An 18,510-nucleotide genomic window follows, 5' to 3' on the forward strand; every position below is an offset into this window, starting at 1 on the left:
CTGGGTTCAAGCAATCCTCCTGCCCTAGCCTCCCAAGTAGCTAGGACTACAGGTACATGCCACCATGCCTGGCTAATTTTTTAAATTTTTTTTGTAGGGAGAGGGTCTTGCTATGTTGCCTAAGCTATTTTTGAACTCTTGGCTTCATGCGATCCTCCTGCCTTGGCCTCCTAAATCCCTGGGATTATAGGGTGAGCCACCGCCCCCAGCTAGATTAAGTAGTTTCTCAAGTATGATCATATTTAATAGTCTTTAGAGCTAAAAAGCATAAAAATATACAGATGATATGCTCATCTTTATGATGGGCTACATCCCAATATACCCACCGTAAGTCAAAAATGCACTCTATACCCCAATAAACCGATCGTAACATTTAAAAAATCCTAAATCGAAACACTGTCAGCTGGGGACAGTCTGTATTTGTATAATATGGTAATTATCTACTAGAGGCTGTTTCACCCTTTCTCAGTCATAGAAATCTCCCTCTCTTCCCCACTTACTCTCCCAAATGAAGAAAAATCTTAAAGCTAAGGAAAAGGAACATGATTTTTAGGCAAGTCAGTAAAAATTAAACAGATTTTAACTGGCTGCATTAAAGGATATTAGTAGTATCCTATTAATAGAATATAAATTATTGACAGAATTAAAAATAATTCTCAGAATTTTGAACTGGCAAATAACAACATGTTTGTACTTGCTTTCTCTATCTTTCAACACCTTCTAGCTGAAGAGAATTCCTCTTAGAGCTGCTCAGATTAGTGGTGTAGTCCAACAGAGTAATCTAGGATTTGGAGGCAAGGAGGAAGAGGACAAAAGGGAAAGGGGGACAAAGCAATCTAGGAAAGGCAAATTAACAAATAAGAAATTTTCCCTTCGTTCATGTTCTTTTTTTTTCATACCATTCATGCTTTTTTTTTTTTTTTTTTTTTTGAGATGGAGTCTTGCTCTGTCGCCCAGGCTGGAATGCAGTGGCGCGATCTCGGCTCACTGCAAGCTCTGCCTCCCAGGTTCACGCCATTCTCCTGCCTCAGCCTCCCGAGTAGCTGGGACTACAGGTGCCCGCCACCATGCCAGCTAATTTTTTTTTTGTATTTTTAGTAGAGACGGGTTTCACCAGGTTAGCCAGTATGGTCTCAATCTCTGGACCTCATGATCTGCCTGCCTTGGCCTCCCAAAGTGCTGGGGTTATAGGTGTGAGCCACTGTGCCCGGTCCATTCATGTCTTTTTTTTTTTTTTTTTTGAGGCGGACTGTCGCTCTGTTGCCCAGGCTGGAGTGCACTGACACGATCTCGGCTCACTGCAACCTCCACCTCCCAGGTTCTAGCAATTGTCCTGCCTCAGCCTCCTGAGTAGCTGGGATTACAGGTGTCTGCCACCACGCCCAGCTAATTTTTGTATTTTTAATAGAGATGGGGTTTCATCACGTTGGCCAGGCTGGTCTTGAACTCCTGACCTCAAGTGATCCACCCGCCTCGGCCTCCCAAAGTGCTGGGATTACAGATGTGAGCCACCACGCCCAGCCTGTGCTCTTTCTCTATTCTATTTTCAGATCTCTTCTTTTTCCTTTTCTCCTCCTTTCTCCAGCCCCTGTATTGCCTTCCTTCTATTTCTTGGTTATCTCTGTCACAAGCATAATGTAACAATGGAAATAATGTGAGCTTTACTGTCAGACAGGCCTGGGTTCAAATCTCATTCCAGTCCTTTACTAGGTGTATATCCTTGGAGAAGCTAGTTCTCTGAGGCTTGTCTCTAGTTCTTCCACACCCAGCCTGCATCAGGTGTTTCTGAACTGCATCAAAGTTCACCTAATTCAAAGTTAAGTAAATTGTTTAAAACAATGGGGCAAACAGGAAAAAACATTGAAAAATGTAAGTTTAAAAAAAACATAATTAAAATTAAAACTATCACTTAAGTAAACTGGAGCTGGACATGGTGGCTCATGCCTGTAATTCCAGCACTTTGGGAGGCCAAGGTGGGTGCATTGCTTGAGCTCAGAAGTTTGATACCAGCCTAGGCAACATGGCTAAACCCGTCTCTACAAAAAATACAAAAAATTAGCTGGGCGTGATGGCATATGCCTGTAGTCCCAGCTACTCAGGTGGCTGAGGTGGGAGGATCACCTGACCCTGGGGAGGTCCATACTGCAGTGAGCCATGATTGTGCCATTGTACTCCAGCTGGGTGACACAGTGAGACCCTGTTTCAAAAAAAAAAAAAAAAAAAAAAAGCAAATTGGGAGATAGCACATACACTGCATTTTGAAACTGACTTTCATTTGGGATTTTATAAATTCTTTTTTTTTTTTTTAAGATTATATATAGATGAGGTCTTCTATGTTGCTCAGGCTGGTCTCAAACTCCTGGGCTCAAGCAATCCTCCCACCCTGGCTTCCCAAGGTGCTGAGGTTACAGTCGTGAGCCACTGCACCTGGCCAAGGATTTTGTACTTGGTTTTACAAGTATATTTTTAAAGGTGATTTTCCTTCAAAATTTCCTGTTTTAAAGTCTGTGCTCGTAATATTACCCACCTATGGGAGGTCTGAATCTTTCAAGGCACTGCTTATCTTCAAGGCTGCATGCTGTTGAAATCACTTTGGCTCCTCTATGATGTGCTAACTGAATAGCTATTGTACCAAATGCCTGTGTAGAAAAAAATATACAGTGGGTGTATGGTTATAGGGCAGAGGCCATATCGAATTGATTTCTTTATATTATTTAATAAAGTATAATTCTTTAGTGTTACTTTAGTATATTTTAAAATGTTATCTAATAGGAAAAGAGCAAAGTTATGGGCAAGTTTAATAGGGGAAATATTTGATTGACTTTCTTCTTTACAAGGGGTGGTGGAAAAGCTGCATGTCACCACAGCACATAATTTCAAGGATGGAGGGCCACATTCAGACACATGGCCTTGCAAAGAGAAAACTGGGCCTTGTCAATGCGATGGTCTAAGCTAATTATATACTATATATGGGAGTCCAGCTATCTCTCTTTGAAGATCAAAACACTTCAAAAGCTCCATCCTGTTCAGACCTATAGGGTAAGTTCGGGGAAACACTACTATCCTGATGTTGGATATCAGGCTGAAGCCAGTGCTGAAGACAGCTTTGCCTTTTCTTCAAAGAAAAGCAGGAAGAAAGCATTTCATCACAAGCCAGTTAGAAAATTATAAGTTAATTTCAAGATTTTCTTAACATTTTTAGATGACAATATTTTATGTGTTCTTTTAGTGTCTTGAACTATTTTTTGATATATGTAATATGTTTAAATTAGGACGTGTTGATCTTTTGTGTGATCCATCTATACATAAAATGCCAATACTTGATCAACGTAAGTGTGAGGGTGGGAAATAGGCTACAAAGCTGTTAGGGAATTCTGGACTATGACTTCAAAGGCTCATGCGGCATCTTAGGCTTTGTCTAACAGGAATGAATAAAAATGGCTTGTCTTTTTAATGTACCAGCAGATTCAAAGTCATAAACTAATCACACTAAATCTAACTTTGATCTTCTATTGATAAAAGCTGCTTATTATAACAAAATAGGACACTGGAAAAAAAGTCAATCAATAAGCTATTGGCAAAGAATTGTATTAGCAAATGGATGGCTCATTGCTAAATTTCCTAAGTTTACTGTATGCTTGTCTGTTTCTTAACAAAACCATTAGCACCTACACTTGCTCCATCCATTATCAGCACTGATTTTCCAGGAGAGAGATGAGAAAGATAATGCAGAGCTGTATAGGCACGCACTCCATCCCGAATGCTTCCTGCTGCTTCCGTCCATGTGACCTTTTCTGGTTTATGAACTATCATAAAGAACAAGAAGAAACAATCTGTTAGCAAGTCCCACAAGTCCTACCTCCTGGATCTATTTCTCTCCATCTCTAGTACTACTATGGCCCTGGTCCAAGCCCCTACTCCCATTCTCTCTCACCTATAATACTTTCCATTATTTGCCCATGAATAATTCTCCATATAGGAGTCAGTGTGTGTGTATTTTTAAAACTTTTTATATTGTGAAATAAAACATGCAGAAAAAGTATGTAAAATATAAAATACAGCTGGATGAATAAATATAAAGGAAATATGCAAAGTTAATGGTATACCATCCTGGTGGAGAGAGAGCACAACCATCACCCCAGCAGCCTCTTCTCTCCTCACCAAAGGTCACCACCATTCTCATGCAATTTCTTATTTGTATCACTCATTCCTCATTTGTATCACTCATTAGTACGCATTCCTAAACAATACAATTTCCTGGCCTGGCGTGGTGGCTCACGCCTGTAATCCCAGCACTTTGGGAGGCCGAGGCAGGCAGATCACGAGGTCAGGAGATCGAGACCATCCTGACTGACACGGTGAAACCCCGTCTCTGGCCGGGCGCGGTGGCTCACGCTTGTAATCCTAGCACTTTGGGGGGCCGAGGCGGGCAGATCACGAGGTCAGGAGATGGAGACCACGGTGAAACCCCGTCTCTACTGAAAATACAAAAAATTAGCCGGGCGTGGTGGCGGGCGCCTGTATTCCCAGCTACTCGGAGAGGCTGAGGCAAGAGAATGGTGTGAACCCGGGAGGCAGAGCTTGTAGCGAGCAGAGCTCATGCCAATGCACTCCAGCCTGGGTGACACAGCGAGACTCCGTCTCAAAAAAAAAAAAAAAAAAAAAAAAAGTAGCCAGGCGTGGTGGCAGGCGCCTTTGGTCCCAACTACTGGGGAGGCTGAGGCAGGAGAATGGCGTGAACCCGGGAGGTGGAGGTTGCAGTGAGCTAAGATTGCGCCACTGCACTCCAGCCTGGGTGACAGAGCGAGACTACATCTCAAAAAAAAAAAAAAAAAAAAATTTCATATTGCCAAGGCTTTAAACTTTATCTGAATGGAATCATACCATATGCATTCTTTTCTACCTTGCTTTTTACGCTCCATATTATGTTTTTAAGGCATCTGTTCTATGGATGAGGCTGTTAAAGCACTTTCATTCTTATTGTTTTATGGCATTCCAATATATTAAAAACACCTTCATTTGTTTACCCATTGTTTAGCTGATGAACATTTGTGTTGTCTCCAATTTTTGTCAGTTACAAACAATGCTGCTAAGTGTGTTCGTATATGAAAAATATTGTTACACCGTGCATGGGTTTTCCTAGGATATTTAAATTGGAGTGGAAATCCTAGGTCCCAGATATATTATCTGTTCCTTAACTACACCTTTCCAAAGTAATTGCATCAATTTACTTTCCCACAGTAGTGTCCTGTTGCTGTGAATGTCCTTGTCAACTTGTGGAATGATCACATTTATACATTTTTACCAATTATATAGGTAGGTAATAGTTTCTTACTATGATTTCAATTTGCTTTCTCTGACTACTAAAAGAGGTTGAGCATCTTTCCATGTTTACTGGCCATCTGGAATTCCTTTTGTGAATTCCTTTTGTGAATTCCTTTTTCAAGTGTTAATCAATTTTTCTATTGTTTTGTCTTTTTCTTATTTAGAGCTTTACAGGAATTCTTTATATATTCTACATAAGTCATTTGTTCATGTGCTGTAAATATTATTTTCAACTTTGTGCCTTCTGTTTTCAATCTCTTTAACAGTATCTTTAAAAAACAGAATCATCAGAATGATATTTTAAAAAGATAACTGACATCCTAACAATTCCCTGCTTAAAATTTATCAATGGCTTTACACTGTACTTGGAACCAAATGCAACTCCTAATATAGTTTAAAAAGTTCCGCATGATCTGACCGTGAAACTATTCCTTAACATGTTTCACTATTTAATTTTTGTTTTGTATTTATGCTGTACACTGATGTAATTTTTCTGCAATACAAGAAATTCTTTTTTTTTTTTTTCTTTTTTTTTTTTTTTTGAGATGGAGTCTCACTCTGTTGCCAGGCTGGAGTGCAGTGGTGTGATCTTGGCTCACTGCACCCTCCCCCTCCTGGGTTCAAGCAATTCTCCTGCCTCAGCCTCCCGAGTAGCTGGGATTACAGGTGCACACCACCAGGCCTGGCTAATTTTTGTATTTTTTTAGTAGAGACGGGGTTTCACCATGTTGGCCAGGCTGGTCTCGAACTCCTGACCTCAGGTGATCTGCCTACCTTGGCCTCCCAAAGTGCTGGGATTACAGGTGTAAGCCACCACGCCTGACCAAGAAATTCTTTCTCATTTTACCTAAAATCAACTTTATAACACTTTCACAGTCTTTACCAGCTCTTTGAAATGCTTCCTCTAGTAGCAATGATTCATGTGGACTAGCCAGTGTAGTCAGCACTGCATTTAGCAACAAACTAGTGCCATCTAGTGGGCGAAGTGGAGCATTCAAACATGCATGTTGAAATGCTCAGACAAGAGCTGAGAATTAAAACAGTAAAAACATATTAAGCACCAGGTGATAGCACACACAGTACTTTATTCCTTAGGTAACTCTTTAAGATAGCTATTCTCCCAATTTTATGGATGATGAAATAGGGTTCAGGGCAATTGATTAATTTGTCTAATGCCACATAGCTCATAAGGTGAATATATGACTTTAAAGCACATCTATTTCAACAGTGCATGCTCAATCAACGTATAATTTACTTATTGGGAACATCTTCTATCAAAAGGATTGGGACTACCATATTTTTATTAAAAACTCAATCATGTTGTCCTTAAAGAAATGCTAACTGCGGCCAGGCAAGGTGGCTCACACCTGTAATCCCAGCACTTTGGGAGGCCAAGACTGGCAGATCACCTGAGGTCAGGAGTTTGAGACCAGCCTGGCCAACATGGTGAAAACCCGTCTCTACTAAAAATACAAAAATTAGCCAGGCATGGTGGCAGGCACCTGTAATTCCAGCTACTTGGGAGGCTGAGGCAGGAGAATTGCTTGAACCCGGGAGATGGAGGTTGCGGTGAGCTGAGATCGCGCCATTGCACTCCAGACTAGGTGACAGGGCAAGACTTTGTCTCAAAAAAAAAAATTGCATGGTTAGATGTGGGTTAATGTCAACACACTTGCTTTTGTGTTGGGGGTCCACAGGTGTTTATTATGTTATAAAAACTAAACAAATAAGGCCAGGTGCAGTGGCTCACACCTGTAAACCCAGCACTATGGGAGGCCGAGACAGGCAGAGCACCTGAGGTCAGGAGTTCAAGACCAGCCTGACCAAAATGGAGAAACCCCGTCTCTACTAAAAATACAAAAAATTAGTCAGGCGTGGTGGCTCATGCCTGTAATCCCAGCTACTTGGGAGGCTGAGGCAGGAGAATCACTTGAACCCAGGAGGCAGAGGTTGCAGTGAGCTGAGATCACACCATCCATTGCACTCCAGCCTGGGCAACAAGAGTGCAACTCCATCTCAAAAAACAATTAAATAAATGAGAGCCATATTTCAGCATCTAAGAATTACAATTTGATCTCTTTCTAGTTTAGCTCCAAAGGAATAAAAACAACAATGCTGAAAATTTTGAATGAAAAATAAAATTAGTTTTAGGCTTGACAGAATTGCTTAAGAACTGAAAAGTACAAAAGAGTTGGAAGAATTACTCTACTCTTTATTATCAAGTTTGAGAAACAGGACTAACACCACATTTTGGGGGAATGTTTGAAACATAGCTCTTTGGTTTGGTAAAGAACAGACTTATTTGAGTTGAAAGTGACTGAGCACTGAGCACTCATTAAACAATCATGAAGGCTGGCATAGTGGCTCATACCTGTAATGCCAGCACTTTGGGAGGCCAAGGCGGGAAGATCACTTGAGCTCAGGAGTTAGAGACCAGCCTGGGCAACATGGCAAGACAGTTTCTACAAAAAAAAGTTAGCCAGACATGGTGGTGCATGCCTATTGTCCCAGCAACTTGGGAGGCTGAGGTGGGAGGATCGCTTGAACCCAGGAGTTTGAGGCTGCAGTGAATTGTGATCATTCCACTGCACTGCAGCCTGGGCTACAGAGTAAGACCCTGTCTCAAAAATAAACAAGCAAACAAAAAACAAAACACCAAAGACAAATTAAAAACAAAAACAAATTATATACAAAAAATATCACCATGAAAGTAATAGAAACTAAAATAGAGTTGTGGTGAACTGAAAGTTTTCCCCTACAAACTTGCCGGGAAACTGAAATTATTCCCTTTTACAAAAGGTTGGAGCTACAGCAGAGATTACAGGTTATTCAGTTGAGTGTCCTCATTTATAGATGCAGTCAGCATGCCTAGGATCTAGCCTAAAGGTCACACTGTTAGTCATCATTCTTTTTTTTTTTAACATTGTAAATTGACAAGTTATAATTGTATAAATTTATGGGGCACAAAATGATGCTATGATTTATGAATACAATGTGGAATAATTAAGTCAAGCAAGTTAACATAGCCATCATCTCAAATACTTAACATATTTTATGATGAAAACATTTGAAATTTACTCTCAGCAATTTTGAAATGTACAATACTCTATTATTAACTATACTCACCATGCTGTGCAAAGAACTGAAAATAAAAACATATCCCTCGGCTGGGCACGGTGGCTCACGCCTATAATCCCAGCACTTTGGGAGGCCGAGGTGGGCAGGTCACCTGAGGTCAGGAGTTCGAGACGGGCCTGGCCAGCATGGAGAAACCCCGTCTCTACTAAAAATACAAAAAGTAGCCAGGTGTGGTGGCTGGCACCTGTAATCCCAGCTACTGGGGAGGCTGAGGCAGGAGAATTGCTTGAACCTGGGAGGCGGAGGTTGCAGTAAGCCGAGATCACGCCATTGCACTCCAGCCTGGGCAATAAGAGCAAAACTCCGTCTCATGAATAAATAAATAAATAAAAACATATCCCTCCTGTTTAGCTGAGATTTTATACCCTTTGTCCATCAACACTCCATTCACCCCAGCCTGCAGCCTCTGTAGCCACCATTCTACTCTCTGCCTCTATGAGTTAGTTTTAGATTCCACATAGAAGTGAGAACATGCTGTATCTGCCTTTCTGTGCCTGGCTTATTTCACTCAGCATAGTGCTCTCCATTTCCATCTGTGTTGTCACAAATGACAGAATTTCCTGCTTTTTAAAGGCTGAACAGTATTCCATTGTGTATATCTATATCATATTATTCATTCATCTGGACACTTAGGTTGAGTCCACAACTTGGCTGTTGTGAATAGTGCTGCAATGAACATGGGAGTGCAAGACATCTGATTTCAAAGCTTCCGGGAAAATATCCAGAAGGAGGATTACTGAATCATATGGTAATTCTATGTTTTGATTTTTGAGGAACATTCATACACTTTCCATAATGACTGTACTAGTTTACATTCTCACCAATAGCGTACAAAGTTTCCCTTTTCTCCACATTCTCGCCAATACTTACCTTTCGTCTTTTTGGTAACAGCTATTCTGACAGGTATGAGATGGTATTTCTTTGTGGTTTTAATTTGCATTTCCCTAATGATTACTGATGTCGAGTATTTTTTCACATGTCTTCTTTTGAGAAATGTCTATTCAGGTCCTTTGACCCTTTTCTAATTGTTTTTTTCTTCTTGCTGTTTTCTGAGCTCCTTCTATATCACTATATTAACCCCTTATCAGATGTATGGCTTATCAACATTTTCCCCCAGTCTGTAGGCTGTCTCTGCACACTGTTGTTTCCTTTGCTGTGTGAGAGGTCCTTCTTAAAGTACTACTTTTTTTCTGAGACAGGCTAGAGTGCAGTGGCGCAAATACAGCTAACAGTAGCCTCAACCTCCTAGGTTCAAGCGATTCTTCCTTCTCAGCCTCCCAAGCAGCTGGGACTATAGGCACACACCACCATATCTAGTTATTATTATTATTATTTTTTTATTTCTTGTAGAGATGGGGTTTCACCATGTTATCCAGGCTAGTCTCGCACTCCTAAGCTCAAGCAATTGGCTCTGCCTTGGCCTCCCAAAGTGCTGGGATTATAGGTGTGAGCTACTGTGCTTGGCCTAGTATTTTTTTTTTTTTAAACAAACTTTTTGTTGAGATGATCTTGCTATGTTGCCCATTCTTAAAGTCTTTCTTTCCTTCTCTTCTCTTTTCTTTTCTTTTCAGACAGAGTCTCGCTCTATCGCTCTGTTGCCCAGGCTGGAGTGCAGTGGCGCGATCTCGGCTCACTGCAAGCTCCGCCTCCCAGGTTCACGCCATTCTCCTGCCTCAGCCTCCTGAGTAGCTGGGACTACAGGCACCCGCCACCACGCCCGGCTAATTTTTTTGTATTTTTTAGTAGAGAGGGGGTTTCACTGTGTTAGCCAGGATGGTCTCGATCTCCTGACCTTGTGATCTGCCCGCCTCAGCCTCCCAAAGTGCTGGGATTACAGGCGTGAGCCACCATGCCTAGCCTTTTTTTTTTTTTTTTTTTTTTTACAAAATTTTATTTGCTGGTAGAGACAAGCAAGTTGCCAAGGCTGGTCTTGAACTCCTGGGCTCAAGCAATCCTCCTACCTCAGCCTCCCAAAATGTTGGGATTATAGGCGTGAGACACCACACCCGGCCTTAAAGTACTTATTTTATGCTATTTTATTTTTTTGAGACAGAGTCTTGCTCTGTCGCCCAGGCTGGAGTACAGTGGCACAATTTTGGCTCACCTCTGTCTCCTGGGTTCAAGCGAGTCTCGTGCCTCATCCTCTCGAGTAGCTCGGACTACAGGCATGTGCCACCACAGCCGGCTAATTTTTTATATTTTTAGTAGAGATGGGGTTTTGTCATGTTGGCCAGGCTGGTCTCAAACTATTGAGGGGTTCCACCCACCTTGGCCTCCCAAAGTGCTGGGATTACAGGCATGAGCCACCACGCCTGTCGTACTTCTTTTAAAGAAACATTTTGCTGTGTTTTCTTCCTCAAGGAATATCTGCAATTGTTTTCTCTATATACTTTAATGGATTTCTGGACTTTAATCCATCCTCCTGATTTATAAATAAGGTAGAAGAAAAAGGCCATTTGTGTGATTTGCCGGTCTTAGCTTAAACTTTATAGCTAGAAAATGGATGCTCTAATTTGCTTTTCTCCTTCTGGTCCATGTCATAATTCTCCAGTGTTCATCAGTGCCTAAAGGAATGGGCCTTGTTTGGTTGTTTTGTTTTTTTGTTTTTTTTTTTTTGAGACAGAGTCTTACTCTGTCACCGAGGCTGGAGTGCAGTGGCACTGTTGGCTCACTGCAACCTCCGTCTCCTGAGTTCAAGCGATTCTCCTGCCTCAGCCTCCTGAGTAGCTGGGATTACAGGCACCCACGACCATGCCCGGCTAGTTTTTATATTTTTAGTAGAGATGGGGTTTCACCATGTTGGCCAGGCTGGTCTCGGACTCCTGACCTCAGGCGATCCACCCACCTCGGCCTCCCAAAGTGCTGGGATTATAGGCATGAGCCACCGCGCCCAGCCAATTGTTGTTGTTTTTAATAATTTATCTACTATAGCAATTTAGTTTTGGTTACTTAATGAAAAGACTCCATATTCACAACATTCTCGAAAGAACAGGGCAATAAGGCCAACCATTCAAGGAAACTCTGGGGCCAAAAATAGGATAGTTTCCTGTAAAGGAGCCAGTGGCAGTCCTCATATTTCAAACTGCACAATTTCAAGATAGCTCTGGATTAGAGGCTCTCACTGCATGGCATTTGAAAGAGGTCTTTATCTTCTTTATCTTTCAAAGGAAGACACACACTTGGCTCCTAACCTAGGCTTCATGTACGTTCCAATAAGTTCAGGCCTCAGATCTCTGAAAAAGTGTCTTTTGGAAATTAATTTTTAATAAAATAATAAAGTATTATTGGAAATTTTAGATATAATGAATGACATTAATTTAAATAAAAATTACTTTAAATTTATAATTTTAGAAATGAAATGCCAAAGATTTGGTAGCCTAGCTCAAGTTACTGTAAGGACTTAACTGAGTAAGATTACTATTTTTGGAAGACCCAAATCCAAATTAGCCTCTGTCCCCAAAAGGTCTGATTAGAGATCACATTATTTAAGAAAAGAACTTAGGAAAAGGTTTAATTCAATAGTTCAAGAACATAAGAGAAGAGAAGGTATTTGCAACTATGGATATGATATGAAGAACATAATGAATTCCAGCATAAGAAATATATGCTGGCTGTACCACTGGAGTCCTGGTGTATCCACTGACCACATCTTCCTCCCCTGCTCACACAGGTAACTTCCACCCAACTTTCCATCCTCTACCTTTTCTCTATATCCTTAAATAACATATGCTTAATTTTGTACATTTTTGAACTGTATATAAATAAATGGCATGGGACTGTTTGTATTCTTCTGTAACTTGCTTTTTTCACTCAATGCTGTTTGTGAGAATCATCCACTTTGATATGTTTAGCTCTTACTCATTTTCACTGCTCAACAGAAATTCATTCTATGAATATTTTCAATTATCTATTTGCTTGGTGATGGACATTTGGGCTGTTTCCAGTTTCTTTCACTATTACAAACAACGCTGCTATCAACTCTTACGCAGTAGGCCTCCTAGTGCACATCAAATTTCCATAGGCTACATGAGTGGAATTACTAGGTCTGGTATATATACATCATTAATTAGATAATGCTAAATTGTTTTCTAACATATTTGTACCAACTTACACTCCAGCACATGAAAGGTTCCATCATTCCACATCCTTCCCACCCTTTGGGATGGTCATTTTTTTTTTTTTTTTTTGAGATGAAGTCTCACTCTTGTCACCCAGGCTGGAGTGCAGTGGTGCCATCTCGGCTCCCTGTAACCTCCATCTCCCGGGTTCAAGTGATTCTCCTGCCTCAGCCTCCCGAGTAGCTGGGATTACAGGCGTGCACCAACAGCCCAGCTAAGATTTTTTGTATTTTTAGTAGAGACAGGGTTTCACCATGTTGGCCAGGCTGGTCTCAAACTCCTGACCTCAAATGATCTGCTCGCCTCGGCCTCCCAAAGTGCTGGGATTACAGGTGTGAGCCGCTGCGCCTGGCTGATGGTCAGACTTTTTAACTTTTGTCAGTCTGGTGGATGCATAATGTTATCTCTAAGTGGTTTTAATTGCTTTCCCCTGATTACTTAGGAGATGAAGCAACTGTTTAATATGGTTTCATGAAGTGTGTGTATGTATACTTTAAATATTCAAAAAGTAAATTACCATAAGAAAAATTAAAAATGAACATTTCAGTTAAACTCAACACTAGTCAAAAGATATTAGAAACCAAAGATAAGTGCTCTTTTTTTTTCTTTTTTGAGACAGAGTCTCGCTCTGTCACCCAGGCTGTAGTGCAGTGGTGCAATCTCGGCTCCATCTCCAGAGTTCAAGCAATTCTCATGCCTCATCCTCCTGAGTAGCTGGAATTATAGGTGCGTGTCACCACATCCAGCTAATTTTTTTGTCTTTTCAGTAGAGACCGGGTTTTGCTATGTTGGCCTGCCTGGTCCCAAACTCCTGGCCTCAGGTGACCTGCTCACCTTGGCCTCCCAAAGTGCTGGGATTACAGGTGTGAGCCGCCACACCCAGCTTGAGATGAGTGTTCTCGATTCTTTCCTGTCTCAAACTCTCCATGTACTGTCTACATTTTATACATTTTTTGTTTCAGTCAATAACCAAGAGTAAAAAAAAATTTTTAATTCTGATTAGGGATATAATTTAAAAGCCAAGAGAGAAATCACTTTTAAAAGATCCTATCATGAGCAGTGTTAGTAAAACTTAAAGGTCTATATATTGTTTAGTCTGAATATGAATTTTATGAATACTAATTATAAGCTAGAAGTATTCACATGACCAGCCAACATTTTTTACATACATGAATGGCTAATGATACTTTATTAAGTACAACACTTATGGTAGATTCAAAAAAATTAAAATGTTATTAAACCATATGTCAATGAATTAAGACTTATGTGAGCTCCAAAGTACTGAATTGCTACATACCCAAGTAATGCTCATGTACTCTAACAACTTCACAAAGTCCAGGGTCTTCAGAGTCCAGGGGCAAAATTCCTAAAAATCAAAACAAGAAATTAAAGGGATATAAGTCAAAAATTCATTCCTAATGAGAGGCCAGTAAGTATTATTACAAATTTTGTTCACTGAAATTTTGAGGAAGGTTCCAGTAATTACTAGTGTGGACAAGAAAAAATTCAGAAATGGGACGGGAAGTGCACCGTGCCACTCCTGCTATCGCTTTCTTCTTTCCCCTCTGAGTGATAGTAAGATGATGGCTGATGTTATAGAACAAAGTCAGAGTCTTGGGAGCATCTGGACTCCTTGTTAAAATTCTCCCTGATGGGCTGGGCGTGGTGGCTCACGCCTGTAATCCCAGCACTTTGGGAGGCCGAGGCAGGTGAATCATGAGGTCAGGAGTTCGAGACCAGCCTGGCCAACATGGAGAAACCCTGTCTCTACTAAAAATATAAAAAATTAGCTGGGCATAGTGGCAGGCGCCTGTAATCCCAGCTACTCAGGAGGCTGAGGCAGGAGAATCACTTGAACCTGGGAGGTGGAGGTTGTAGTGAGCTGAGATTACACCACTGCATTCCAGCCTGGCCAACAGTGCGAGACTCCGTGTCAAAAAAAAAAAAAAAAAAAAAAATTGTCCCTGATGGGTTGGGCATGGTGGTTCACACTTGTAATCCAACACTTTGGGAGGCCAAGGCAGGAGGATTGCTTGAGGCCAGGAGTTCAAAGCCAGCCTGGTCAACATAGTGAGACCTCATCTCTACAGAAGAAAAATTTAAAGATTAGTTGGGTATCATGGTATGCACCTGTAGTTCTAGCTATTGAGGAGGCTGAGGCAGGAGGATTGCTTGAGTCCAGGAGTTCAGGGCTGCAATGAGCCATGATTACACCACTGCACTCCAGCCTGGGCGACAAGAGCAAGATTCTGTCTCAAACTAACAAACAAATAAACAAAATTGTCCTTGATGCATAGCTACCTTCCTATAGTTTGGTTCCATAACATACCTAAGTATGTTTCAATTTTTTTTTTTGGGACAGAGTCTCACTCTGTTGCCTAGGCTGGAGTGCAATGGCACGATCTCGGCCCACTGCAACCTCCGCCTCCTGGGTTCAAGCGATTCTCCTGCCTCAGCCTCCTGAGTAGCTGGGATTACAGGCGTGCACCATCATGCCCAGCTAATCTTTGTATTATTAGTAGAGACACAGTTTCACCACGTTGGCCAGGCTGGTCTCGAACTCCTGATCTTGTGATCCACCCACCTCAGCCTCTCAAAGTGCTGGGATTACAGGTGTGAGCCACCACACCCAGCCAGAGTATGTTTCTAATAAAATCCCATTTTTCTTCTAAGCTAGTCTGATTTTGTTTTCGGTTTCTTACAAAACGAATCTTGAATAATACAGAGTGCCACTGATTTCCTGAGCAGAATAAAAAGACAAGAAAGAAATAATCAATCCTCCAGGATAATGCCTGAGTCAAAGGCAATACTATAAAAAGCTGATGAAAACTTTCTTACAAATCTATCCTTTAAGAATTTCAAGCGTGCTATAATTTTAATGCTATAAGGCTAAATATTTTTTCTTTCTTTCTTTTCTTTCTCTCTCTTTTTTTTTTGGACAAGGTCTCCCTCTGTCACCAGGCTGGAGTACAGTGGTGTGATCATGGCTCACTGCATCCTCAAACTTCCAGGCTCAGGCGATCTCCCACCTCAGCCTCCTGAGTAGCTGGGACTACAGGTGTGTGCCACCACGCCTGGCTAATTTTTGTATTTTTTATGTAGAGTCGAGCTTTTGCAATGTTGCCCAGCCTGGTCTTGAACTACTGGGCTCAAGTGATCTTCCTGTCTTGGCCTCACAAAGTGCTAGGATTACAGGCGTCAGCCACCACATAATATATATTATATGGCCCTATATAATACAAGTTATATAAATGTTTTCTAACTTTATGTCTTCCACAGAGAAATGGAAATTTCAAAGACTACTATAAAAGTCATAGCCTATGTTTATGTGACTGTCTAGGATGCAGGTTGCAACTATAAAAGTCATAGCCTATGTTTGTGTGACTGTCTAGGACACAGGTTGCAAAATTGCAAAAATACTGTGGATTTTAAAAAACAATAAATGTTTCAAGTCAATTTTTAGTTTTACAAGAGTTGTAAGAGAAAAGCTCTGTATGATTTCAGTTGAAACAGTGCATGGAGCTTCTATATGGCCCAGTCAGTCAGCAGCCTTCAAGCATGTGACTTGTAACTTTTCTTCTCCCTAAAGACTTCAGTCTGGCCACAGACTACGCATCTGCCAGAAAAAGGCTACACCAAGCACTACAGCAACTATGATTATCTTTTTATCTATAAAACTGTTCTACAGCTAAATATTAAAAAGTTTTAAATGTTCTGCTATTGCAATCAAGGTCCCAATTTTTATCATCAATAGAAATTTGACAGTAAATTCCAAAAACCAGGAAAGTATTTCCTTCTTTCTTTATTTTTTTGAGATGGAGTTTCATTCTTCTTGCCCAGGCTGGAGTGCAATGGTGTGATCTCGGCTCACCACAACCTCTGCCTCCTGGGTTCAAGCAATTTTCCTGCCTCAGCCTCCTGAGTAGCTAGGATTACAGGCACGTGCCACCATGCCTGCCTAATTTTGTATTTTTAGTAGAGACAGGGTTTCTCCATGTTGGTCAGGCTGGTCTCGAACTCCCGACCTCAGGTGATTTGCCCACCTCGGCCTCCCAACGTGCTGGGATTACAGACGTGAGCCACAGCACCCAGCCTGGAAAGTACTTCTATATGAAGCAAGGTCACAGTGAACATTAATAGTTATATAGAAAAAACAGAGATGACAGTAAAATAGATGACTTGAAATAAGACTATGAACTATAACTTACCAACTACTTCATCATCTGGTTGAAAGAATGATACCTTGCTTCCAACTAAAGAGTGAAGAAAATTAAGAGTTAATATTACAAGTTTATTAAATATAATTCTTATCTATTAAAATACATTTTTAAAATCTGTGGATTTGTAAAAAGACTGATTTTGTTTAACTTAGAAAAAAGGACCAAAATGTCAATAACATTTTGATGGTCTATAAAGACTACAGGATATACAGCACTTCAAATCTGGATTCTCTAGATATTTGGGCCATGCGATTGTTGAGACCAGGAGAAGTATCTCTCTCTTTGCCTATTTAGTTGACTTTATTTATTTTTTTTTTGAGACGGAGTTCTGATCTTGTCAACCAGGCTGGAGTCTGTGGCGCGATCTTGGCTCACTGCAACCTCCACCTCCCAGATTCAAGTGATTCTTGTGCCCCAGCCTCCCGAGTAGCTGGGACTAATGGCGTGAACCATCATGCCTGGCTAATTTTGTATTTTTAGTAGAGACAGGGTTTCACCATCTTGGCCAGGCTGGTCTTGAACTCCTGACCTCAAGTGATCCACCCGCTTTGGCCTCCCGAAGTGCTAGGATTACACGTGTAAACCACTGTGACTGGCCTCTATTTAGCTGACTTTAAGGAAGAAGGAGTAAAGGAAACTAATCTATTCTATAGCTTCTATGATAATTATATTGTTTTCTACTCCTCCTGTGGCTAGCCCAATCTGTCTTTATTTTTGTTGCAGAATCTCATACAACAGGGAATTCTGAGAATGCAGCAGGACAAGCCGCAGACAAAACCCCTCAGACACTGAGTTAAAGAAGGAAGGGCTTTATTTGGCCGGGAGCTTCGGCAAGACTCACGTCTCCAAAAACTGAGCTCCCCAAGTGAGCAATTCCTGTCCCTTTTAAGGGCTTACAACTCTAAGGGGGTCTGTGTGAGAGGGTCGTGATCGATTGAGCAAGTAGGGGGTACATGATCGGGGGCTGCATGCACTGGTAATCAGAACGGAACAGAACAGGATAGGGATTTTCACAATGCTTTTCCATACAATGTCTGGAATCTACAGATAACATAACCGGTTAGGACAGGGGTCGATCTTTAACCAGGCCCAGGGCGTGGCGCTGGGCTGTCTGCCTGTGGATTTCATTTCTGCCTTTTAGTTTTTACTTCCTCTTTCTTTGGAAGCAGAAATTGGGCATAAGACGAGGGGTGGTCTCCTCCCTTAAGAAGAGTGACATTAAAATTATTTTGATTTGGGAAATAAATTCAGCTTGGTACCAAGAAGTTTTCTGGAACTTTATGGAAATGATGGCCGGGCGCGGTGGCTCACGCCTGTAATCCCAGCACTTTGGGAGGCCAAGGCGGGTAGATCACGAGGTCAGGAGATCGAGACCATCCTGGCTAACACGGTGAAACCCCATCTCTACTAAAAATACAAAAAATTAGCCGGGCGTGGTGGCGGTCGCCTGTAGTCCCAGCTACTTGGGAGGCTGAGGCGGGAGGATAGCGTGAGCCTGGGAGGCGGAGCTTGCAGTGAGCCAAGATCGCGCCACTGCACTCCAGCCTCGGTGACAGAGCAAGACTCCGTCTCAAAAAAAAAGAAATGATATAGTTACATTTTCTTTGCATATGTAGAGAAAAAGCCTCGACTATCAGTCAATTCATTTGAGTAGTTTCATTCAAAGAGTTACAAGAGGAAAGGGGAGGAAAAAACCCCAAATATTGTTG

General features: G+C 41.4%; 1 protein-coding gene across 10 annotated transcripts in view; it reads right to left on the minus strand.

The window, feature by feature from the left end:
• CRYZL1 (crystallin zeta like 1) overlaps positions 1-18,510 on the minus strand; it is a 51,550-nt gene that overhangs the window by 10,395 nt on the left and 22,645 nt on the right. For all 10 annotated transcript variants that reach the window (XM_019017660.3, XM_055373927.2, XM_055373929.2 and 7 more), the window contains exons 5-8: positions 16,790-16,834; positions 13,879-13,947; positions 3,673-3,806; positions 2,528-2,639 (exon numbers count right to left, since the gene is read on the minus strand). In XM_019017660.3, coding sequence (XP_018873205.2) covers positions 2,528-2,639; positions 3,673-3,806; positions 13,879-13,947; positions 16,790-16,834 — 360 coding nt within the window. The remainder of the gene's footprint in view (positions 1-2,527; positions 2,640-3,672; positions 3,807-13,878; positions 13,948-16,789; positions 16,835-18,510) is intronic.

The sequence above is a fragment of the Gorilla gorilla genome, chromosome 22 (genome assembly GCF_029281585.2).
Source record: "Gorilla gorilla gorilla isolate KB3781 chromosome 22, NHGRI_mGorGor1-v2.1_pri, whole genome shotgun sequence".
NCBI lineage: Eukaryota > Metazoa > Chordata > Mammalia > Primates > Hominidae > Gorilla > Gorilla gorilla.